Source organism: Phytophthora infestans, genomic scaffold, assembly GCF_000142945.1.
Source record: "Phytophthora infestans T30-4 supercont1.8 genomic scaffold, whole genome shotgun sequence".
Classification (NCBI taxonomy): Eukaryota; Oomycota; class Peronosporomycetes; order Peronosporales; family Peronosporaceae; genus Phytophthora; species Phytophthora infestans.
Genome location: NW_003303751.1, coordinates 297,824 through 322,473, shown reverse-complemented (window position 1 = coordinate 322,473; position 24,650 = coordinate 297,824). Strand labels below are relative to the sequence as shown.

Here is a 24,650-nt window from a genome sequence, read left to right as displayed (position 1 = left end):
GCTGTGAAGAGAGGTGCGAAGAAAGAGAAGCAGCCGAAGAGAGACGCCGCATCGACCGCGAGGAATCTCGTGCACACATGCGCGAGATGATGATGATGTTATCTGCTATTCAGAATGCAAAACACCCCTCAGTGGATATCTAGTTCGCCACACGCCGCACCACGGGGAAGGTGTCAGCCGCTCCTACTCACACTACCGCTTCGTTGCACATTCGACCTCCTTCCTTAAATTGACGTCTCCATTCATGCTCGTAGCTTTTGAAATGAAACTGGAATTCTGCTACGCGATTACCGCATTTTTGATTGTACGCTGCTGGATAAATCCACGACTGCCGTGAGATATCATCCAAGACAAATTTCAGAAGGACACGTTTGGTGTAAATAACAATCTAACGCGTTCGATTGCTTGGGTTAGACCTACTACAAGTACAAGTACAGCTTAAACTTTCAGACCCTCCATATACCCATCCAGCCACGGGCGAATCCACGAGTACAGGTCGTACGAATTTGGCTTATACCTGTTGTACGAACCCTGTAGTTTGCGAGCTGAAAGATGTTAGAGAGCTGAATCCTACGTCGGCCTTGGTCGTAGGGAAGTGGAAGCAACAGTCGATGTTACCCTTTCTCCACACTCCCCAGGCCTTATTCAGCAGCCTGACGAGCCGACGTTATCTCATTATGCAGACGTCGCGCTGGACTTCGTACTGAAAAAAGGAGGCGGTCAATGTCACCATCTTTCAGCGGTGTGAGAATCCTACCACGCATGTTAGTCGAGCATGGAAAAGCGAAGTCGCTGACGATTCTGAGACTTTGATCCGAGAACAATGTCGTGTCCAGCAGCTTCTCCCGCAGCTCGAGGCTCGTATCCGCATCGTTCCACGATCCGGGGCAATTATGTTTTGCCCAAAGTAGACAACCGTCTGCTCCAAAGCAAATTGTACCAGTCACGAATACGGCATGAAGGCATCCGTTATAATAGGCATTCTGAATATCGGAATCACTCGGCTGCATTACCTTCAGTAAAATCCACGTTAGCTATTACGTACATGCCAGTAATGGACTGCATACCACTCATTTTATAATTCTTGCCATCCACGTATCCGAAGATATTGCCCAGCAACGGTTCGTGAGCCGCAACCCACACTGCCATCCTGCGTTGATGCTCGAGCGAAGTCCAGCCAATACGTGCGGGGTAGAAGCCATGCTTCAAGAGCACGCGCCAATGTTCGCTGGAGAGTCGTAGGGGTGGACTGCAAATATTTCGCAAAGCGATTTAATACCCATCGAACCCTCGAAGTAGTGCAGCAACAGCCCCAGTACTTGATGATGTTTCGTCAATTTGGTGGCCTCCCGCCTACTCGACCAGGTTTGTGGATGGTATAGCACCCAGCGAAGCGAGCGAGGAGCTCGTTGAAGGCTTCCCTGCATCACCACATCAACACCCGCTTTGTTAGACTTGTTATGATTCCAGGTTGGTTTCCGTTATCGCACAACTGACCGAGTCAACGTGGTGACGCTGAGCAGGTTCTCATCCGTGCCGTACGTGTACAGCAGGGTCCACGCAGAGAGGTGTGGCACGCCGAGACAGGAAGCTGTGAGACGATGCCGGACCTTGAGCTCGCGCTTCAGCTCCGCACTAATCAGTAGATCGTTCACTTGGTGGCGCAGCTCCTGGAGCTCCCGAGATTGTTCACAGAGAACTGCAACGACGGCAACAATTTCGGAGGATCTCATCCGGCACGGATCCGAAGAAAGCAAAAATGCGATGTTATTTCCCTTTTTCCTGACTATGCTGCACTCAGCTCATAATGCCCCAAATCATTGATACCGAGTGTTTACACGTGGTATGAGGCAATTTCTTCCGGACGCAACAACGATGCTTATGCCAGTTTTGGGGGGCAGTTTTCATCTCCATCTTGGACAACGGCTTACAACAGGAGTTATTTTCCGTCTTACGACGGTCATACGACACCTGTCGAATGCCATCTATATGACAGTTTTGGGCGGTGTCCAGTGCAATACTAGAACTCTTCAGTCTTAAAGCCTCCTGCTTTTCTATTAATAGAACCTGACTGAACAAGCTTTTGCAAGTCCTCGGTTCACAGAGGGTTAGGTGTCAAGAAACGTACTTAAGCGGGGTAAATACTTTAAAATATTATCTTGTTTCTACATGTTTTAAAATCTTAGAGTAAATATTGAAATATTATAGTAGCTTTTGCTACTTTTACTATTTAATATCAAAATAGTACTATTACTATCAAAAATACCAAAAGATATTTGGTTACCATTACACAATTTGAGACAAAACGGGACCTGCTGCGATTGTGACCACGGAATGATTACTATCGAAGGAATCTTCGTTTTTTTAGGAGCGAAAAGTATTTTGAGTGAAAAGCCTCCAAACAGTTATGCCGCCAAAGAAGAAGACTAAGGGCAAGAAGAACAAGGCCAGCGCTGGTGGAGCAGATGCGGCCGACAATGCCGTCGAAGCTACCTCTGTACGCCTAGAACTACTTACCAGATATGCCAACTTAAGCCTTTGTATTATCGAATAGATAATCGACAGCGCTCCACCCATTTTCATCCAAGCCGACCCAGTACACTACGTGACACTCGATATGCGGGTAATCTCAATGCACAGTCCAAGTGTGGTTATTGTTCGAGGACACTGACTTTTTCTTAATGCTAGCTACTCAACTGGAGCTATCTCAACTTCAAGTTCCGCACAAAGATCTCCACTCGGTTGTTTGCCGTCAAAGTAAGTGAAAGATAAAACACTGCGACTGCTTACATCATGATGCCTTTTCAGTAACATCTCGTTACTTGTGCGGCTCCAGCAACAAATTCAAAAGCAACACGGCCCGATCACGGAGCTCAAGATCTGCAAAGGACACTTCGCCGAGGCCAATGAGTTACGACACGACATGATGACTTTGGCAGAGTATGGGGTTGAAGGTGCACCCGAAGGAGACCCCGAAGTGGTAGGTTTGCCATGGTCTAACTAAAGAATAGTTGCCTTATTGATACTCAACGTTTGTGTGCATTACTCGCAGGTGTGCTTAATACACTACGACTTTAAGCCAGAGCAGCACGACAACCCGTTGCTTCTCGCCATGGAGAAGAACTAAACTATCACGGTAGCTATTTTTTTCTATCTACTTCATCTCCTTAAGCGCAGCGCCAATGATTTTGATCGCTTTAGCCACGACTTTCTTGTTCGCCTGGGAGCCCATGTGGCCCAAACGCAGCACCTTGCCCTTTAACGGCCCGTAGGATCCACCCACAAGCAGCTTCTGCGCACGTAGTTTGTTCTGTAGAATATCCCAGTCGCAGCCTTCAGGAAGTACAATCGCGGTCACAGTCGGTGACACTGCGCTCTCTTCCCCATACAGCTTGAGACGTAGCGTCTCCTTCACCTCACGACGTGCATACGCGCTCACTTCAGCGTGGCGACGAATTGCGGCTAGAATACCACCCTCCTGTTTGATGTTGTTGCATGCAACCAGAGCTGCACGAATTGCCTGCCAGTTGTGCGTGTATGGCAGCAGTCTGGGTTCCTGAAGAGCTGCTCGGTAGAACGGCTGGAGAGCGTCATATCCGACGTATTTGACCTCATTGATGCGCTGCCAAGCCTTCTCACTCACGGTAGTAAACGCTAATGCAGGAGGGCCGGAGAGCGCCTTGTGAGGTCCTAATAAACCCAAGTCAATCTTCCAGGCGTCGACATTTAATGGTGCACCACCTGCGCTCGACACAAAGTCCACTAAGAACAGACCGTCGGTCGTCTCATTGGCCACCGTCTCCCCTACGCCTTCCAAGTTATTGAGCACACCACTGGGCGTCTCGCAATGTACCGCAGTGACCAATTTGGGGTTTGATCGACGGATTTCTTCGTTCAGAGCCTGCACGTCGATGGTCTTGCGCCAGTCGCACTTGACCACACGAACATCTGCTCCAAGAGCCTTGGCCATGTCTGCGAAGCCCTCTCCAAACAGTCCATTGGCAGCACATACTACCACATCTCCAGGCTTTAATGTGCTCTTCAGGGCGCCCCACAACGCCAGCATGGCCTCACCCGATTGGATGGCCACACTATAGCTCTCAGCGTGTAGAAGTTCCTGTAGATTGCGCTCCAAAGCGAGATAGTCATCCCAGAAAACAGGATCCAGGTCGGAGGAGCCGCAGGCTGCTCCCAAAGCTTCTAGAACATTGGGTAGCATCTGGGACGGCCCCGGAACGAGCTCTAACATGTCGGTCGGGTGTGTCATCGCGTCAAGTACGTGGACTGAGGGATGCTAACTTTGATTGGGCTAAATCAGAAAGGAATCAGATTGTCAGAATGGTCCAAAAAATGCTTCCCCATTTGATTGTACCAAATTCATCCAATTTTCTCTAATTTCAGCAAATCCCAAACTCCGGCGAAGGTGCAGGCAGTTTTTTGCCCTCATTCTATTCTTCAGATAGATCCATCTCAATCGTCGCGTTATGCGCTCGCTCTTGCTGCTCTCGGTGGCGGCCCTTGCGGTCTCCGACGCATCCACGGACCAGATATTGATCTTGGGCAAGTCCTCGTCTCCATTATGGCACGAAACGCGCTCTTCTGGGGCCTTCTCCGCCGCGGGTATGGCTGATTTGGCGCTCAACTCACTCGGACTCAGTACGGGGCGAGTTTCCTCTCGTTCTGCGGTCCAGAACCCGCTACAGGCCGACATCTTCACTCACAGCGATGCGTACGCGATGATTCTATTGGAGGACGCGTCTGCGACTACTGTAGATTCCGTGAACGCAGCCTTAAGCGGCGCTCAAGCCTTCCACAAGCTTTACCCGGCGCAACCTGCTAACGCTAAGGTTCCGGTGGCTGTAGCTCAGGAATTTAGTGCCAAATACCCATCAGCCACTCGCTGTGCCGGTAGTACCGCGCTATGTGCCAGTGTGAGCGCTGACAAGCCCCATGTGGATGCGGAAGTGGTGCTACAGGTGCTCAAGGCCAACAGCTTCTTAAGTGCCACTCACGAGCAGGACGTGGCTTTCGCCCAGCAGTTGGCTCAGGTGATGCAGCTCACATCGGATTTAAAGTATACACAGGGCAAGAAGCTGTTCCTAGTAGGTCTCTCGACTCTGAAGGGAGACAAACAGAGAGCGGCGCAACAGGCTGTGACGACCACAGTGACCGAGTTCTTGGCTCAACTCATGAAGACTGAGCAGACCGTCGCCGCTCAGATAATGACAGGCACACTGCCTGCTATCATCGACGAGACTGCAGCTCTGTCCCGTCGTAACCGAAAGCTGGTGACGAAGCTATCGAATGAAGAAGACGATGAAGAAGAAGAGAGTGAAGGTGAAGACGAAGAAGACGAGGAAGAAAAAGATCTGGCTGCAGCCAGTGGCAGTATGTGGGAGGACGAAGACAATTCGACGGCCGCCTCTAGCGCTACTGCGCCTGGCGCTGTGTCGATGCCTGACATCGCTGAGTTCCAGATCATCTTGTGGACGTCGGTGCTGCTTGGAGTTGTGCTGCTCATGGCCATCATGGCCATGGCCAACATGAACACTGGTCGTGACAGTCTCCTGTACGCCAAGTTCATTGCCGACGTGAATGGCCGCAAGACTAATTAAAGTCTGCGTGAGAGATTCCTTAACTATGGAGAAGCACATTTTAGTTTCGGAAGCGCGTAACCCTTTTAATTTGCATCATTTTGCCCTTTTAATTTGGTTACAGCTGAAGGGTTATTCGATCTTTGAGCCGACGCTATGACATACGACGAAGGACGCCACCTTAGGGATGAGGAGCAAGCGCTAGAGTCGACTGCTGAGCAAGGTGCGTGTTGTACTTAAGCCTCGACTTGTGTGGTCTTGAGTTATCTCATGCTTCTGGAGAAGACCGACGTTTGACGGCTTCTCGAGCGAGGTGTGCGAGGGTGCGAGAGGTAGGGAGGCGATGGCTTGTAAAGTGCTCAAAAAGTGAGTAAACACTGTTTTTTTTTGCGCAGAATACGGAGCACGAGCTTGCGAGACTCGCTCAGCAACGTGCAGAAACTCGAGCGCAGATTGGAATCACATCAGCGATCATGGAACAGGTACATTTGGGTACCAAAAATCTGAATTAATCACCTAAGTAGACGTGTTCATGGAAGTACAGTGTCTAATGGAGTGCCGTGTAGTGGAAGCTGGAGCACCACCAGCAAATGCTGCGAGACTCACAGCCGTGAAAAATAATTACATGTATAACTCAGTATAAAAATGCTAGATAAATATACTCCATATTTTTAGGTTGATTCAGGTTCCATTTTTCGTTAGTAAAAAAGTTGGAGATGTCTTCGAAACCGAGTGAGTTGGATGCTGCAACTCAAGAGAAGGTCGTCGATTTGTTCGATAACGAAGCGATCTGGGACGCTGACGACACGGACAGATACATCGTCCAGATTTTCCACGAACTTGAGGCTGCGGGTGCGAGTATTGCAACTCTCAAGGATCTAGGATGGAATACATTGCTACACACAGCGTCGCTCTGGAATCGCCCCAAGATCATGGAGGAGCTCATTCGACGAGGAGCTCCATTAAACGAGAAGAACAAGAATGGTCATACGCCACTGGATCTGGCCATGCATTGGGGACACTTTGACATGGGACAACAACTCCGACACTATGGAGGCAAACATACCTGCGAGAAAGAACGCGACATCGCCATTTCGCAACGAGATTTAACTCAGCAGCAACTTAAGAACTTCGAGTTAGAGTACGAACACATGGTCGTGTCCCTCAAACACGCCAAACAGGAGCGTGAGCAGCTTCGAATCGAACGAGATCGCCTTGTAGTTCTACGTGCTCAAGTTGTAGAAGACTGTGTGTCACTGACCAAGCAGGTCGAGGCCTGTCGAAGTGTTATATCCTGTCTCACTAAAGAGAGTGACGAGTTGCATATTCAAGCTGCACACCTTCAAAGTGAACTCATTTGCGAGCAGACAGCTCGAAACAACGCGGTGCAGAGCTGGAAAATGGTCGAGACAGTCATTGTCGACTTGCAGCAGATGCAGGAAGAGTGTCGAGAGCGTGAAGAAGAGGCCTTGAGACTGCGTAATGAAGCCATTCATGATCGAGATGTAGCACGAGAGCGAGCAAAAGAAGCTCAACTGGACCAAGGAATCGCTAAACAAAACCAGATGGAGATGCAGCGAGAACGCGATCAAGCGATTGAGCGCGTACTTCAGAACGAATCGGAAGTTACACATGATAAAGAAAAATGGAGGAAGCTGACGGCAAAAATTGAGTTAGAACGACGGAATATTCAGATCGAGATCGACCGACAGACGGAGATTTTACGATGTGAGAATGAAAAACTGGAGAAGACAACGGCAACGCTCAATGTTGCTATCACGCGACAAAAAGTAGACATTGAACGGAGTCAGCTGACGATTTTAACGCTGGAAAAGCAAGTAGGTCGACTCTTCGTGCTGCAAATGAACAAAACACAAAACTTAAGGAACAAGTGGATACACTAATAAAGGAAAGACGGCAGGAATACAAAGCTTGGCGAGCCCAGATGGAGATTAAGATGCAGCTAGAATTAGCTAGCGATCTCAAGAGGGTACTGGGAGCGATTATTACGACGTGGAAATCTCTTCAAAGCTGTCAACAACACATGACAACGTTGAGTGTTTCTGCAGCGAAACCCCGTGCGTCTTCACCCTCTCGCACTCCTGCGATCATGTCGACTATCTTTCAGAGCCAACGACCCCATACAAGTGCAACAGGCAACTCGCAAGGATTGCTACCGTTTATTCAGGAAGCTCCTCTAACGGGGTTAAAAGGATCGAGCTCTACTTCTGTGCTATACAAATCCACACTACTTAATGACGTGATATCGGATGCGCCTCTGGCAATTTGTACTGATCGAGAACAGGCAATTATTGGCCATTGTGCAGAAGCTGAAGCATCTCTTCAAGAACTGACGAATGGAATGGCGTCGGAGCAGGTCGTACAGCTCTGTACATTCGTTCAAATCTTCGTAGAAGATGTGACGGCATACATTTCAGCTAATTTGAAGCGTCTCAGGTAGGCACTTGTGTTTATATAACTGAGTTTAGGTCTCGTTCTGACACTTGCTACAGGAGGCGAGCACTAGCTCAAGACAAGATGATAGAGCGAAAGGGTGAACTTATCCAACGATTCACACATCATCGTGAAGAGAAAGCAAAACACCGAAGCCCCGCTCGATACCGGGAGTGCTCCGTAAGACCACTGCTTTAAGAAACACATGTATCCATTACCTCAAACAAAGTGTACCTTAGCAAACTCTAGGAAATAATAACTCAGTGGAGACGTTGAGCTAATCCTTCCAAATTTGCAGAATTTATTGAATGACATTTTTTTGCATTTCAAGTGATAACTCTCACAAAAAGTACTTCGAAGTATCCAACAACAGCAAGTTGCATTTTTGGGCTCAGGTGATGTTTGTATGCTTTTGGGTGCACATAAAAAGTCGCACATTAAAACTTTCGTGTTTTGGCATGTAAACTATTAAAATCGTTTGGTGAGATCGCTTTTTGGTCTCATCAAACAATTCTGATCCGTCTATTAAGTCGCAGCGTGACTAAAATATTGGGATGGTAGCGCTTGGAATCAATTCGATAGAGTAATACATCATTTGAGGGAAGGTCAATCCTCGTGACTACAAGAAGCGCGACGAGGGAAACGAGCAACCACGCCAGTAGAAGATGGATCTGACGTGGCGAAGGTTAGCGAAGAAGATCTAATCGTTAACGAGGATACGCTGAATCTGCTTTGCGAAGACCTTCTCGTCTATACTCGTGCACCGTTGTTTTTAATTGAAGGACTAATGGTACACGATGGGAACAGCTTCGCTACGAAGTTCCTGTTGGACTGCGGTGCTACGACCGTCTACGTATCACCTGGATTTGTCAAGAAGAATGGACTTAAAACACACATTTATCCAGATCGGACCATCAAAGTAAAGCTTGGTGACAGCAAGATTGAAGAGTCTACCCTGGCGTTGGTGAAGATTGAGATCCGATTTTAAGGTGTCCCGGATTATCTGTGTGTTGCGGTTGCCTTTGACATTCCTGCGGAGTTTGATTGTGTACTCGGGATGCCATTCTTTGTGGATGTACATCTGGATATCGACTGGAAGAATCGATGCTTCACGAGATGCGTCTCAGATGGAGCCTAAACGGCGGACTTTTCGGCGCACTGTGGAAAGTGCAGCCCGGTTAATGGCTCTGGGCTTCACGATGCTGTGGATAGCGAAAACGCTTCCGCGATAGGCCGTGATTCCTGTCGGGCAGCTGTGCCAGAAACACAGTTGGAGCGGCGGGGTTGAAGGCGTTGAAAGACCAGCTGAGGACGTAGGGAAGCTCTCAAAGCGTGAAAAGACGAACGCCAGAGCCGAATCAATGTGTAAATTTGGAGCTGTTGACTCGGAAGGAGCTGAGACCAATTACATCACAAGGACGAAGCTACGGAAGTTCTTGCGGCTACCTGCGAAGGACCAGCCAGAATATGATTTCATGGATGGGCTGACGAACGATACTTTCAGATAGATCGAACGGGACCTCAGGAGGAACGATGAACCTGACAACGTTGGATCGGAGAAAGCTAAGCGATTCCTGAGCACGGACTGAAGGAGCTTTAAGGATAACTCAGCCTATCATGTTCTTGTCGAGTACAAGGATAATGCATTCAAGCCGGGGTTGCCCTATGGACTACCAATGGATCGCGACATCGAACATCGTATCGACGTGAAGGACCCTAACATTGCAATGTATCGACAGCAGTGGCGTTGTTCGCCGGAGCAGAAGGCAGATAGGTACGCGAGATGATTGTGAAGGGGCTAATCCGGCCGATCATCAGCCCTCATGCAGCACCAACGTTTTGTGTGCGGAAACCTGTGCGATGGCGCATTTTTATGATTACCGGTACCTGAACAGCAACACAATCCGACAGAGCGTACCCATGACGCGAAAGGAAGACGTTTCGACAGTATGGTCGGTGCCTACTACTTTTCGTGTATGGATTTAATGTCAGCGAGCTACCAATTTGGATGAAGATGGATCATGTCAAGTACACAGCGTTCCAAGCTCCAAGCGGTCTCTACGAATAATGGTTTTACCTATGGGAGTCAGCAATGCTCCTGCGACCATCCATCGGTTGACGTCGACACTGTTCAAGGGGTTGTCACACACTAGATCATTTTGCGATGGCATCTACGTGTTTTGCGAAGTTAACGGACATTGACAAACACTTGCAAGATCTGCGTGACGTGTTGGTAATTCTGAAGGAGAACAAGCTGTATGTGAAGCTGTCCAAGTGATGTTCTGTGCTGAAGAGATCCCGTGTCTTGGTGGTTTATTGCATGAACGGAGTTCGCATCGACCCAGCCAAGGTGCAGACAATCAAATATTGGCCAGTACCAAGGACCCAGGAGCAGCTTCACAGCTTCCTCGGTTCGACCGGATTCGTTTAGCGATTCTGCGAGCAGTACGCTGAGCTGACAGCACCGCTGTTTACTCTATTAAAAAAGAAGAACCTACTCAATTTGAAGATTACGCTCAACGCAGTGCAGCTGAAGAACTTCAAGGATCTGAAGCGACGACTCTCAGATACGCCGGTACTGCAATTACCTGATTTCACGTCACTGATACACTAATGTGCGGATGCAAGCCAGCTTGCGGTGGGCGGTGTGCCGTTCCAAGTCGTCGATGGGGTCGAGCGATTAATCGCATACACCAGCCGGAAAATGAAATCAGCGGAACTCAAGTATTCGACGCAACAGCAGGAACTACTTGCAAAGTCAATGCTTTAGCAGCGTGTCGAATCTTTTGTTTAGATCACCCAGTAGTTATCGAGACGGACCACATGTGACTCGAGGGCATTTTTCAGCAGAAGGTGGCGATCAACGGCTGGCTCGGTGGTACGACATCCTCGACGAATACTAACCAGCTTTCACGTACTTACCTGGAGCGAAGAATGGTATTGCGGACGCCCTGATGCGAAGACCGGATAACAAACCTGAAACAAAGGAGTTCAAAGATTTACCTGTCCCAAGTTTCAACGAGACGAGTTACCAACTTCGCGTTGCGGAAATTCGACCTACGAACGACCTTATCAAGTCCGTCATCAGCGGGTATACAAAAGACAAATTCATTCGGGAGATTCGACACGCGATCGAGAGGCGTGGTACGACATCAGGCGTTTGTGGTGTATCTGAAAAACAGTAAAAGCCTTTCTTCGAGGAGAAGTGCTTACTCTGGTATCAAGGAGCGACTGACGAAAAACCTCGGATCGTTGTCCCGAACGTGGTAGCGCTAAAACATCGCGTTATCGCTGAAGTACAGGATTCCAATTACGGTGGCCATCCCGGCACAGATCGCACATACATGAAGCTAAATGCTGACTGGTATTGGTCGCGGAAGGTCCGTACGATCAGGAAGTACATCACCGATTGCGAAGAGGCAACAGGAACAAGCCTCGATTGACGAAGACCCCTCGGAAGTTGGAGTCTCTACAGATTCCAGAAGAACAATGGCGCTCGATTTCAATGGATTCATCATGGACTTACCGGACACGAAGAGCGAGAAGAGCTCGATTTGGGTTGCTGTGGATCGGCTGACCAAGCACTCGCATTTGATCGCGACGACGAACGGTTTCTGCTCAAGCGGTCGCGACACTGTTCATCGATAATATCTGGAAGCTTCACGGTCTACCGCAAGACATTGTGTCGGATAGGGATACCAAGTTCGTCTCTGGATTCTGGAGCCAAGGTTTCGACAATGTGGGCACCAAACGCAAGATGACGGTACCATACCGAACTCAAGGTGATGGGCGAACAGAGAGGATCAACCGGACACTAGAAGAGTACATCCGCTGTTTCGTATCACCGCAATATGATGCCTAGGATGTGCACCTTGCGAATGCAGAGTTTACCATCAACTTAGCCGTCAGCTCGAGCATCAAGATGTCGCCATTTGAAGCCGACATTGGCTGCATCCCGCACAACCCACTCTCTGTTGTTGCCGAATCAAGTCGAAGAGGATTGCGCAGAGAACGACGTCAAGGCGCTCTGTTTATAGAACATCAAGCAGCCGTGCATCGCCAGCGTCAAGATGATTTAGAAGAAGCTCAGGCTAGGATGGCCTACGTGTACGATCGTTGGCGCAAGGAGCAGGAGTTCAACGTTGGTGATCAAGTGTACCTTAGTGCCAACAATCTGGACACGGCACACACGGGGTTCCCTAACTCACGCGAGCTCGGTCTCAACTGGATTGAACCACACTTCATCAAGCGCAAGGTACATCGACACGCGTACGAGATCAACTTAACGCCCGGACTCAACCTCTATTCTGTTGTCAACACCGGCTTGCTCAAGCCATACGAGTCCCCTACCTTGACTCTCGCGACCTCAAGACGTAATTCTACACGACGGCAATGTTGGCCAGCTCATGGAAGCGGTTATCAACAAGCGCCAGCGCAAGGGAGCCGAGCAGTACCTCATTCGGTGGGTGGGTGAAGCGAAAGCGAATTGGGAGCCACTCGAGAACCTACACCGAGTGACAGGCTTAATTTAAACGTATGAAGCAAAGACACCCAAGCGATCAAGAAAACGACGGCGACAAATACCCAAGGACATTAACGGACACGGCGGCAACTCAAAACGCGAGATTGACGCGTTTTTTTTTACCGAAATTATACTCAAATTCTAGTGGAATATTCAAGGTTAACAAACTTCAAGATTTTGTTCAGGTTCCAGGCACAAGTTCAAGGAATACACTGATCAAGATAGAAAAAAACCGTGGATTTTTTTTTAAGTTAGCCTATGTTTTGTCGGGCCCAGCGTTTTAGCGAACCAGAACGCGTCGAACGAATCGCACCCTCGCCAGCCACGAAAAGGCACATTTCAGCAGCGGCATCGGAACGACTCTATCGTCAGAGACGAAACGACCATGCGTCGTCACCGGCAGCATGAACTTGTGCGACGTACGCTCATGGCCTGGAAGGATACCTGCGCATACGTACACACCAGGCACCAGCAACAGGTAATCCAGACCAATGCAAGCCTGGACGCCGTCCAGGTGATACCGGACTTAGTTCACTCTAATCGTGTCTTCGCAGATCTCGCCGCAACCAATAGCACGGGTAGCGCGGTTGGGCTTCCGAATAAAGGTCCATAGTGTGGACCACACAACCCCGGCAGACGTAATGGGATTCTCAGTTTCAGCACGCGCACGGTACAACTTATCGATAGCAGCCTCCGAGTATCAATCTGGGATCCCAAGGGCATCGACAGCGCGATCCAGGTCACGGAAGGCGCAACGGTCATCGCGCGAGGCACCGATGGCTTGAGAGAAGTTGTCTGGGCCGATGAGTAGCTAGTTCATCAGCTATTTGCTGGTCAGAGGAGCGTTGTGGTACGATGACAAGGGGCTATCACGCGAGTACTCGCCACCTTCCTCGTTCGTACGTTTAATATCACGCACACGACCTTCAGTTGCATCAACAGCAACGCTGAGACCCACAGGCAGAAGCACCGCACCATTAAGCCAGGAGCACACGGCAGCAGCCATCAACGTCCGGAAAAAGCAATTCCCCGCCGGCTCGAACACAGGAGTAGCCACCAGTGCAAGTGCAGCGATGGCAACGAACTTGGAGAGAGCGACACCAAGAGTCCACGAGGCCAGCAGTTTCGTCAATACTTTCTTCACACAGGCGTCTCCTGTTGGAGCACAACCCGACTCATCCGTGATGGTACGAGCCTTGGCAAATAGGCGAGCGAAGTGGCTCGAGAAGCCCACAGAGAACGTCACAGCAATCGATAGACTCACAACCGACAGCGAGTTGAGAGGCACACCCATCGGCATCATCAGACCAGCGACTTGGACAACTGTGAGTGCAGCAATGAAAGTCACTGCAATTCCATACCCATAACTTCCTAGAGCCAAAATCTGCAGTACCAACACCACGGCAAGTCCGAGACCCACGACAACATACGCAGAGCGACGAATAGAGTGGAACTGGTCCAAGTAGACGTACTCGAGGGAGTACACCCAGACCTCGACGCCAGTTACATCGCTGATCCACTTGGCGATATATTGGGCCTGCGAGTAGGCCGTCACCGCTCCTTCCTGGCTGCCAGAGATCGTTGACGAACCCATTGTAGTGCTTAAAACCTTATAGGCAAACGCAGTTACATCCCTACCATAGCCAGTGCCGTTCATGGTCACAGTGGCGCTGCTGCTGATCACAGGAAGAGGTCGGTTATCAATACTGAGCTGTCCATGGTAACGCGTGCCAGCAGCATACGTGCACAACGGCCCAGGGGCTGCAGTCAAGAACATACTGAACAGGGAGATGAACGATTCTCGAGGCACCGACAACACGTCACTTGCCTCAGACAGACACGAGGGCGCTGCTGAGGCGCGTTCCCAAATATTCTCAGCACTGCTTTCTTGAGGACGAAGAGGTGAATACGCATAGGCGTTCTTCGAGTCAACGCGACAGCACTCACTGTCCGGGTTGACAAATCCCCAGAAATCGTCCAGCCAGGAGCCAACAACGACGTCGTCCTTGAAGTACGTAACCTTGCTGTCTCCAAACGCAGCCAACGCGCTGAGGATGTTCGGGATCGACAAGTCATCGCAGATTTCCTTCGAAGAGCAAAACTTGCTCTGGGCTGCTGCATCATTCGCGAGATCATTGAAGCTGTCACCGTTACCAGCTTCCACCACGAAATAAACGAAGAACTCCTTCCTCGATAAATCGTTCTCATCCACAGCACGGTAGTACGAGTGCAGATACGAATCAGTCGGGATGAATGAAGCTATAGAAAGACCGCGATCCATCGTCTCAATCGCCACAATCGCCACCAGAGAGCTAGCACCAAATACGAGAAGCACCAAAACCTTCGACGTCTTTTTCAGCAACACGTTCACGTAGCCAAAAACACAGCGATTCATCAGATTCAGATCAGGCATGGAACACGTGCTCCCTGGGAACGACGAGTTCTCTGTCGCAGTCGTGTTCTCAGCCTCCGAAAGACGTGGACGACGGGGAAATGAAGCGCGTTTGCAACAGATCACATCGTACGTTCCGCTCAGCTCACGACGCTTGTCCAACACTACAATTGCTAGGAACAAGGTCATCTGTAGGGCAAAACTAGCAGCAAGTCCTAGTACCAGTGATCCAGCCAACCACTGCGCCGCTGGCATCGCCGAATACGCAGCAAATGCAACGATGCAGCACTCGCACATGGTTGTCAGGATCATGCTGGGGCCAATGTGACCTGTGGCTTCACACAGCAACACGCAGGTTATCTCATGGATACCAAAGTCGTTGTCTTCCAGGCCAACAAACAGCGACCGTTGCTCCATCTTCAACTCTTCCTGCTTCAGGTCAATAGCGTGCAGGATCAAGAAGATGTTGCCCGTACCGATAGCCAGCGTCACCAACGGCAACACCACTAGTGTCACAATCTGAAGTTTCGCGCCAGTCCACGCCAAAACGCCCAAAGTTCCGCCCACGGCCATCAAAATGCACGCAACACCCATGAATCCCACACCGATCTTCGATGAATGGAAGAAGCGACGGTCCAATTTCCAGTTGTTCAGACCGATGACCACGTACACAACCATAGAGAGAAACGCTGCAATCCCAGCCTTGAATACGACGTCCAAGTTGGAAGCACCTGCAAATTCATCGTCTGCTGACGTCTCGGCAGCATAATAAATGTCGTACAGAGCGCTGTTCTTCGCCTCTTCCTCCATTCGAGTAATAAACGAACGCTCCCAAGCAAAAGTATCTGCATTTTTGGCTGCGTCTTGATGATTCGTCACCACCGCAGTCAAAAACAGCGTCGTTGCTTGTTCCAGATAAGTACTCGTGTCCACCGAGTTGCCATCCCCTGTAAATCCGCCCAAGTACCTCTGTAACTCATTCATCGGCAAACCAAAGGAAGACACACACGGGCAATCGCTCATACTGGGTGGAAGCTTCGATCCTGATGCGTTAAGTTGCACTTGTAATTCGCTGCATACAGCAACATCCGCTCGCTCAGGAGCGTCTACACAGTTGCTCAAGTGCTTGTATACCAGACCGTAAGTCTCGTACACTCGAAAGTGGTCCATGTCGTTCTGAAAGTACTGTGTCGCGGCGTTCACTCGACAAGAAGAGTTCTCAGTAACTTTGACGCAGATGTCACTGAGCGTAATACCGTCCGAAGTCACTTCTTTTTCCACAATCTGTTGTAGACGGATCGCCTCCTTTATATAAGCCGATCGGGTCACTGCACCACCATCTTTTGCCACGAGCACCAAACGCTCCAGTCGATCCACGGGTCCGAGCATCTCATTAAAGCGCGCCCGGTCCTGGAATACAGTGCTACTCTCTGTGACCCACAACTTCAATAAGTCCGTCTCCACTTCCAAACGCGCTAGACCACTAGAGCAGCACACCACAAGCATCAACGATAGTAGAATAATGTAGAGTGGGTGGTTCCCCATGGCCACAAAGTCCCCCCAGCGCTTCAGCTGCTGTGTTAGCCGATCATCCCAGCGCCCAATGCCCTTCAGTTGATCCAAGTTTATTGTTGACAACATACCAGAGCTCATAAACTCGTGCACAGGGTCGTTTATCACGTTTTGTCGCTTCTTCTTGCCGTACCGAGTAGAGTACGCGAAGCCAAGCGCCAATGCAGTAGCTGCAAGGAACGCAAGAACAGCTAGCGCGTAATTAAGGCGAACATAGCAAAGGGCATGGAACCTCCGGTGGCTTTGTACTGACCAATGAGCTCGAGATACTTGGTGTAGCCGTTTTCCTCGAGGAGCCAGCGGGACTCCCAAAAAACCTCCGTTTTTCCTGCAGCAACTATGTTTTCAACATGATATCGCGATTCACGAGCTACCTGTGAGCCAAGACAGTCGGAGATGGTCCAGCCATGCCAGCGAGACGTTGGTGCGGCACTCCGAGTCGAAGTTGTCTTCCACTGTGCGCGACGACTGAGTGGCGTACGTGGGGTGCGCCCGCCAGTCGACCCGGATGCCGTCTGCTTCGTTCGTGCCGTGGCAGGCTCTCGATAGGGCAAGTGTTTACGCGGCCAGGGTCACAAGGGCAGCAGGACAGCAGACTCAGCGAAGCAGGCGTGTGTTGCCGGAACCCAGTTGAGGCAAGACCAAGGAAAAAATAGCGGAGAGAAGGTGTGTAGTTTTAAAAGAGAAGCGAGGACGAGCAATGAAATCAACCTGACTTGGAGCACCAAGTATGAAGATCACTTCAATTGTTGGAGGAATGAGTGTGTCCAGTAGACAACATCTGATGTTTGAGACGTATCATACTAGAGAAAGATATTAAGTAATAGAGGGGCTCTCTCAACAAACTGTTTAGTTGAGAGCCGTTCGTCGGTGAGCCAAGCACACTTTGCTTTCTCCCCGCCAGCCCCCCGACGACCTTCCTCTCCCTTCTCTCCATTGCCAGTTTATAACAGTATCCGTACAGCTTGTGCTTGCCACTGAAGTGGGTTGTCTGCTCAGTGAAATGGCCGCTTGGGCGGTAACCAGGTTGGAATTTGACGTCGGTAGCGCGAAGGGCCAAGGGGTAATTGCGAGAGGGGTTTTGGCTTTCGCGCGGTTGAGTCATCGTCACCGGTTTTGTAAACTTCGCGAACAGGATAGGTTCGATCACCTCCAACAAAGTATACGTCCTCTTTTCGAGCGTGTAGGGTTTAAGGGTGCCTACTGTCATGAACATTGTATCCTTCGCGCTAGTCTGACTCCTTCAGCCGCGTCCCATACTTCACACAGCATGCAGTACGCCCTCAACCTCCCCTCAAAAGACGCCAAATCCAGCTTGAATAACGTTTGTCAACGTTTTGAGTACCCGGCTGCCACCTTGAAGGACAATGGCGTACATCATTGGTACCTGGGTGTCCAGCACCGCTTCTTCTAAGTAGTCAGCATACGCATCAAAAACAGCTACGCTTTGCTATAGCTTTCGTGTTCTTCACTCTGCAGCAGCCGTAATCTTGCCACTACGTCAGCTGCATCCGTGGCAATTTCCGAACTAAGCGAGCTTTTAGATTTGGGCAAACTGTTATTCCTCAAGGGCCAACCATTTTTAACGGGACAGGTACCCACTAAGGAAACACGAACCTATTCATGATGGGCTTGGTTTCTTATGCATTGGCTGTGTTAATGCGGATTTGTCCGAACATTAGTGAATAATGTAAGTGCCACAATAATGAAAGGTAACTTGTGATTTGCTTAAGTGATATGGATATATGTTCTTTGCTTACGGTAATGCGCCATTACTCCCGCATTTGCCACTTTATCCTCAGTTGGTCTAGTGTGTTGATTGGTATGATGCCTTCCTGTAAAGATAGATTATAGTCAAAACTGACCCCTGGGGCGAAACCAATGGGACGAAACCCTCGTCGATCGGCGATTTTGAAGCTGTTGCTGTTGTAAATATCAGATCTAGCATTTTATTAGTTGGACCACCGGTTCGGACTCCGAACTCGATTTTACCCTATACAGCCAACGACGGCAAAAGCCCCGTAACTATCAAATCTGCCACAACGCAACCCATCAATTGAAACCCATTCATAAAACAGCTCAAAATATAAATCCTAAACCAATCGAGTGACTGCACATTTCGATTATTACCCAATCGTTTTGTTTTTCAACCTTATTGACTAGTTTGTAGACAAGTAGTTCTGGCGCGAAGTGCGCGACGCGTGTTCTGATTTTTGCGCTCACTTCGTATTTTCCAATGCCTATCGCACCAAGGACACCAAAACAGCGCGCGTATACGATACCTAAGAAGTGACATGCCATTCCCCTTGCATTGAAAAACGTTGCATCGTCTGCCCCCGACTTCTAGGCTACCCGCCGCGTACCGTACAAGCCTGGGAAGCCCAGCTAGCAGCTATTTTTAGTTTTGAAGGTACCCAAACAAGTAAAACGCTAAAAGAAAAGGGCCGGAAAAAGGTTATTCCATTCTCCCACGGGCTCCTGACTTTTATGAAGGATATGCGTCGTGACGAAGAGGTTTGTTACGCAATTTTTATAAAAATAAATGAGCTCTATCTAACGATTTAATTTTGCGGTAGCCTTTGTGCACTACTATGATGCTAGAGTACATCAAAACAAACCACGGACGCTGGTTAACAATTACGTGACGGGTAAGAAGGCTGTTGTCTCTGCTAACAATGCAATCATGCGCTTGCTTCAGCGTTTTTCCAAACAGTAATTATACTTTTTTATTTTGTAATCTACAATATATGTAATATTTTGATAATATTGACAGCACTTTTAGTTCTTAGTCATGCTTTTACAGTTTTGGTAGCAGCCCATTGAGCTTATTTGGGCTAACATTAAGGGCGACATCGCGGACGACCCTGCTTCCGATATGGCGGAGCTTCGTTTCGAAGATTGACGCTGGATTTGCATATCTAGTCTCCGAAACCTGGACAGATGCCTACCAGCACGCTCAAGAGTACAAGCAAAAGTAACCTGCAGCTGGCGGACGAGTGTGAACTCGTATCCTATTCAGGAGATAGTGAGCGTGAAAGCTGTGAGGACTCCAATGTCAGTGACCGACCCGTTGGCTGATCTATACCCCCAAACATGCCATTTAAAAGTGTTTCTAACAAATATATAGTTCTTTTGACAATCATGATAAATGACCAGATTATCGTAATATATTTAAAATGATTGTGAATCGCCATCTGCTATCACGGATAAGCCAATAAAGAAGCTCAAACCACTGTACGTGGCAGGTTTATAAAAACAAATAGTTCTGCAACCAATAAATTTCAAAAGTCAGAATGAAGAGAAAGGGCTTCGAAATGGAAAACGGACTTCGGATTCGTACTCAGGACCCAGTTTTACCCTATATATCAAAATGTCGATATAGGTTTTCTAGAAGGAAATAACCTTTTTTTGGGTGCAAAGTCCGTCCGAGGTTTGGTGGCCGGGACGATACCATTGTAGAGGCCCACTTCTTGCGCACCTGCATGTCCTCGGGTTTGAGCGGTAGAGTGTTCACCATCTTGATGTACACCAACCAGTTCACCTTTGACAAGGTGCGCTGGATGGTACGCACCGAGACATCGAGCTGCAGCTCTGTCTTGAGCTTGAAGGCTGAAAGGTTGCCATCAGACGCTGCACGCACTAGCCGTCTGGTTTATCTGTCTGTCAGAGCTGGTAACGTCCCTGAGCGCTCAGGCGTCTTCTGTGACGGCGGGTTGGTGATACGTCGGATGGTGTCTCTTCTGCGACTGGTAAACCGGGCGATGTCTTGCCTGCTAAAGCCGGCTTCAGGCCTTCAATCCTTCCCCGCTCGCGCTCGGTTAGACGGGGCTTCTTTGGTTTTGCTACGGCATCCTTCTGCGCAGATTGGGCCTTCTGTATTGTTTAACATACATGTTGGTCGGGTTAAGGATGCGCAAACGACTTCCGTATCAATTTTTACGTCTCCGTTGAACGGGCAATCCAAAAATTATCAAAGAAGGGGTTGGATAGGTGCGTCTAAAACAGAATCAAATAGCGCCTTTCTCCGTATAGTCGGTGCCTTGGATGACGTGACGAGCTGCGAGAAGATAGCCACCAGCCGAAACAAAGAAGGCCGTTTCATACCTAGAGTGGCTCAGTGACTCGATCCATAGGAGTACTCGAGAGTCGGCTATTCTTGCTTGGCGTACTCGATACTCGGCTATTCTTGCTTGGCGTACTCGAGAATCGGCTATTCTTGCTTGGCGTACTCGATCGTCGGTGGTTATTAGGCGAAATCCAGCAGCATCCAAAAGGAGTCTGAGCAGGCCGTTGTTTGTCTGAAGCTGCTGCAGGATGCGCCGCTCAGTTCTTCCGAAGACCATGCTCGATGTCCGCTGAGAATTCAAAAATGATAGGTCACTCGAGGAGGAGGATAGATCAACCTCGCATTTTTTCGATCACGCAGAAAAAGGCACAATCCAGGGGCGGGGTGTGAGTGGGGTCTAACTGAAAGATGATCTTAGCTTCGGCTATCGACGGAAGGTCAACAAATATCAATATCTGTTTAGTTAGCTGTGTAGTTCTGACGTTGCTGCGGGCATTTGCGGTTGTCATCCTGGGCGAGTTGTTCTCACACAACGTTGGGTTGCTGCTTGCGCTTGCTGTTTTGCTTACGTTCGCTTTCATGAAGTTTTTAATGGCAACTTTAGGCCGCTCAACAGCCGCAGACTCCGTCTGTTTTACAATAGGGTGATTTTCGTGCTTGAATGAATGTGTGTTTGCATCAGAGGCGTGGATGCATCGACGAAACGCTCGTTCCCATGATTGCCCCGCTTTCCAATTTTCGAGCTGGATAGTCGCGCAACGTAGATAAACGTGGGTGATTGTCTTTCCCTTTAAGACCCGCTGAACTTTATACGGTCTGCTCAAAACGTGACGGTGATTCCATACTTCATCACGTGCTTTTAGCGATCTCCAATGTGCCACCGAAACCGGTATTCCAAACGCATCGACAGCTTTCGAAATGGGGACGGGATTATCTCCTATCTCCGTGTGCAGCTCCCCATCCGTGTCGTTGGCGCTAGCTGATAAGGACAGTCTTGGTTTTTCTCGATAGCGGAGGACCAACGTCATACTGCAGAGCCTATTACAATATTAAATCTACTTCCTCCGTCCGGAAATATTAGCGGTCCAGCTGTTTAAACAGTGTCCTAAAAAAAGGCGGTATGCATAGAAATGCAAGTCATTTGATAGTACCGTCGTATTTTGACTAAGTACGCACATACAAACGTTGCTGTTGCTGTCGGTCGCAGACCCTAGGGGTGTTTTAAGCGTTCTACGTGGCACCGTGCATTAGCGAATCACAAGCGATACATTCCTATTGGTTTCTAAAGCATTTCGTGTAAATTTGACATCCCCGCGAATAATTTTTAAATTTACATTTTCACCACGAACGTTGCCTTTCGATTATGTTGCGCCCAGGGGGCCAATTTGCTTTAAACTTTGACAAAAAAAATCCACCGTAATCTAAACGGTAATTCAAACCAAACAGTCGCTCGTTTGTTAGTTTCCTGTTTGTTTTTAAATTAGTTTTGACCGCCCATCCCGCTTATATTTGCGGACAAAGGAAGTATTTGTTTGACCGATATCATATAGCAAAGAAAAGGGTAGTATGTAAGCCATGCTGACAGTTCAGCATCTGTGTATAGAGTGCTGCTGCAATTATGACGAACTGACTTTTCACAAGCTGAGCACGGGTGTGTACATAAATGCTCGGGCATCAAGCATTCCGCTATACCACACTTCGTTTGTGGTGCTGTAAAACCTGTACGCGCTTTCTTTGGTCCGTGGTCGATGGGCAGTTGGCGATTTTTAGTTTAAATGGAAATCAAAGGCTTATGCGTGGGTGTGTTGCAATAGGGCCTTAGCGGGCCGCCAAGACGTTCTCTAAACCTGGGTCGGGATAATTCCTCTTGCTCCAATAGTATTTTGATATTACGATAAACCCAATTTAAACGGGTAGGGCTATCAACCCAAAAATATTGGATTGCGCAGCGTGCCATCCACTGATTTACCAAGTCTATTTATTTAATCGAGACCAAGCTAAAATTAAACACTAAATGATCTATTTGAAGGTCATTTTGCCTAAAAAATATTGGTTTTGGGCAAAAAGCTCATACAAATATACGTCATTATCGAGCCAAATGTCTGGCAAGCCTAAAATACAACTGTTTTATTGCCAATGTAAAAATTCTTAGATCATAACCTGAGCAAGTGTTATGTAAATGACGAATATACCGAAAGCACAGGTACTTACGAGTGGTTTTGGTCTTCCCACACTGCTTCGACGCCTTCGTCTGTAGCCCCGTCCACAATATTGTTTGTGAAAGCAAAATCACCCTCTCTTTATCAGTGCTAATTGTTACTAAATGCGAATTGCAAGCTGGAGCAGCTGATGCCCTCAGTTTACTATCTGTGTCTCGGCAGATAACCAATATTGCAGTAGACATACGCAAATTTGCCATACCTATTGTTTAACAGAGCATGTTGGTCGGGCTAAGGATGCGCAACCGGCTTCCGTATCTTTTTCCACGTCTCTGTTGAACGGGCAATCCAAAAAAAATCAAAGAAGGGATTTGATAGTTGCCGCGGCTGAGCCAATTAAATAAAATTTGGTGTACGTCTAGTCTAGTGTCTATAAGGACAAAGCGCACTAGGAGCTCGACGGTTACGAATCTCTTTCAGTAGATATATCTGCGGAAGTTAGGCTGTCTAGACACATTTGTCCGCTTTATCGGCCAGAGGGGGCATGGCTCTTTGGAGGTCGCGATTGTAGCCTAGCCCTTCAGGAGTTTTTGTTACGATTGCATGTATTTCCATCGGCCCACCCACCCACCCACCTCGGATATCGCTGTCGTCCTTGGGCTCTAGGTAGGCTTCTCCTCGTGAGCAATGTTGCTGCTACTAGTACGGTATCAAAATCGCTTGACGACGACGTGAGTGTTAATCACAGCAGTACATTTACTCGGAATAACCTATTGCGTCACGACGACGAAGTGTGGGACGCAATACAGAATCTTGTTCGTGAGCCATGATCTTCATTAGAACATGCTTTGCTCTCAATGTATCCTGCGAATTTAAATTTTCCTAAATTAGCCCTCTTGAAGCCCGATTTTGCACTCATTGAGCTGGAGAACGCGTGCTAAAAATATAAAAAGTCAAACTTGTTTAAAAAAAACGCTCTCATGTATTCCGTTTATTTCTAAATCAGAGATAAGAGTCTGATTCCCTTGATCTTCCTCTCTCCAGCTAGGATGCCCCCTTCTGTCTCGAAAGAATGGGGGGCTCGCAAGGCTTTAAGAGACAGCAGTCTGCTGAAACGGGGCAACCTAAAAACGGAGGCGGGTCTCAGACTGTGTGTAGACAATGCTTAGATACATATAACGACCAGACGAGAGAGAAGAAACCACCGAAGCTTAAGGGCATATCTGGACAAAACATTAGCTATGCTAGCCATCGCAAGGACTGTCAGTATTTTAAAGTGGAAGAAGGGCGAGGTGATGTCACAGCTTTACTGGTTGAACCAACCGTTTTAAACCATTTCTTAGCACAGAGCAGAGACAAATCTCCTTTCCACCAAAGATTGCATCCAGGTCTTCAATTGAGGATGCTTCTTCAATAAGTTTCGCCTTACAAAGTCGGTGTATTTGTCAATACTTTAATTCAGCCTATATAAAGAATGATCATGACAGAGTTGAGCGATTACTTATATAGTTCCAGGCAGATAAATGCTTATCTGACCGTTTCATAAAAAAAAACGTCAGCCCGCAGGCTTTATCATTTTCCTCAACCGAGCCTGCGAGAAGGTGCTGTCGAAGCGAAAAGCAATGGGAAAGATTTTGAATAAGTACTGCAAGGTTGAAGAAGACTCTCAAATGTTGGCGCTCAGCAACCGGTTGGCGTTTAGTGTCGGCCGGTTAAATTTTTTAATTGATGGATGGATGAATGTTGTCAAGTTGCACTTACTTGGGTGCATGCTTGCTCGTTTCGGTACTATCGTATCCTATTTTCAAATGGCTAAAGACACGACGGAGTCGCGATTGCAGAGCAAATAGGGAAGGTGATGCGCGAAATTGAGACAAAGAATGGTTGGATA

General features: G+C 48.5%; 5 protein-coding genes across 5 annotated transcripts; 3 read left to right on the top strand and 2 right to left on the bottom strand.

The window, feature by feature from the left end:
* Positions 1-2,407: 2,407 nt before the first annotated feature.
* PITG_06217 (uncharacterized protein) lies at positions 2,408-2,772 on the top strand (the record flags this gene model as incomplete). Its single annotated transcript, XM_002998333.1, has 2 exons — positions 2,408-2,497; positions 2,689-2,772. The coding sequence occupies 2 exons, from the start codon at positions 2,408-2,410 to the stop codon at positions 2,770-2,772; spliced, it is 174 nt and encodes a 57-aa protein (XP_002998379.1).
* Positions 2,773-3,154: 382 nt separating this feature from the next.
* On the bottom strand, positions 3,155-4,278 carry PITG_06216 (serine-pyruvate aminotransferase, putative; the record flags this gene model as incomplete). The annotated part of the gene is made up of 1 exon (XM_002998332.1): positions 3,155-4,278. One exon carries the CDS (start codon positions 4,265-4,267, stop codon positions 3,155-3,157), a length of 1,113 nt encoding a protein of 370 aa, XP_002998378.1.
* A 180-nt stretch (positions 4,279-4,458) lies between these two features.
* Positions 4,459-5,707, top strand: PITG_06215 (uncharacterized protein; the record flags this gene model as incomplete). The annotated part of the gene is made up of 1 exon (XM_002998331.1): positions 4,459-5,707. One exon carries the CDS (start codon positions 4,485-4,487, stop codon positions 5,613-5,615), a length of 1,131 nt encoding a protein of 376 aa, XP_002998377.1.
* A 603-nt stretch (positions 5,708-6,310) lies between these two features.
* Positions 6,311-8,246, top strand: PITG_06214 (uncharacterized protein; the record flags this gene model as incomplete). Its single annotated transcript, XM_002998330.1, has 4 exons — positions 6,311-7,432; positions 7,480-7,824; positions 7,900-8,051; positions 8,108-8,246. 4 exons carry the CDS (start codon positions 6,311-6,313, stop codon positions 8,244-8,246), a joined length of 1,758 nt encoding a protein of 585 aa, XP_002998376.1.
* A 5,147-nt stretch (positions 8,247-13,393) lies between these two features.
* Positions 13,394-17,750, bottom strand: PITG_06213 (Resistance-Nodulation-Cell Division (RND) Superfamily; the record flags this gene model as incomplete). The annotated part of the gene is made up of 4 exons (XM_002998329.1): positions 13,394-16,392; positions 16,606-16,704; positions 16,909-17,075; positions 17,497-17,750. The coding sequence occupies 4 exons, from the start codon at positions 17,748-17,750 to the stop codon at positions 13,394-13,396; spliced, it is 3,519 nt and encodes a 1,172-aa protein (XP_002998375.1).
* Positions 17,751-24,650: the final 6,900 nt, after the last annotated feature.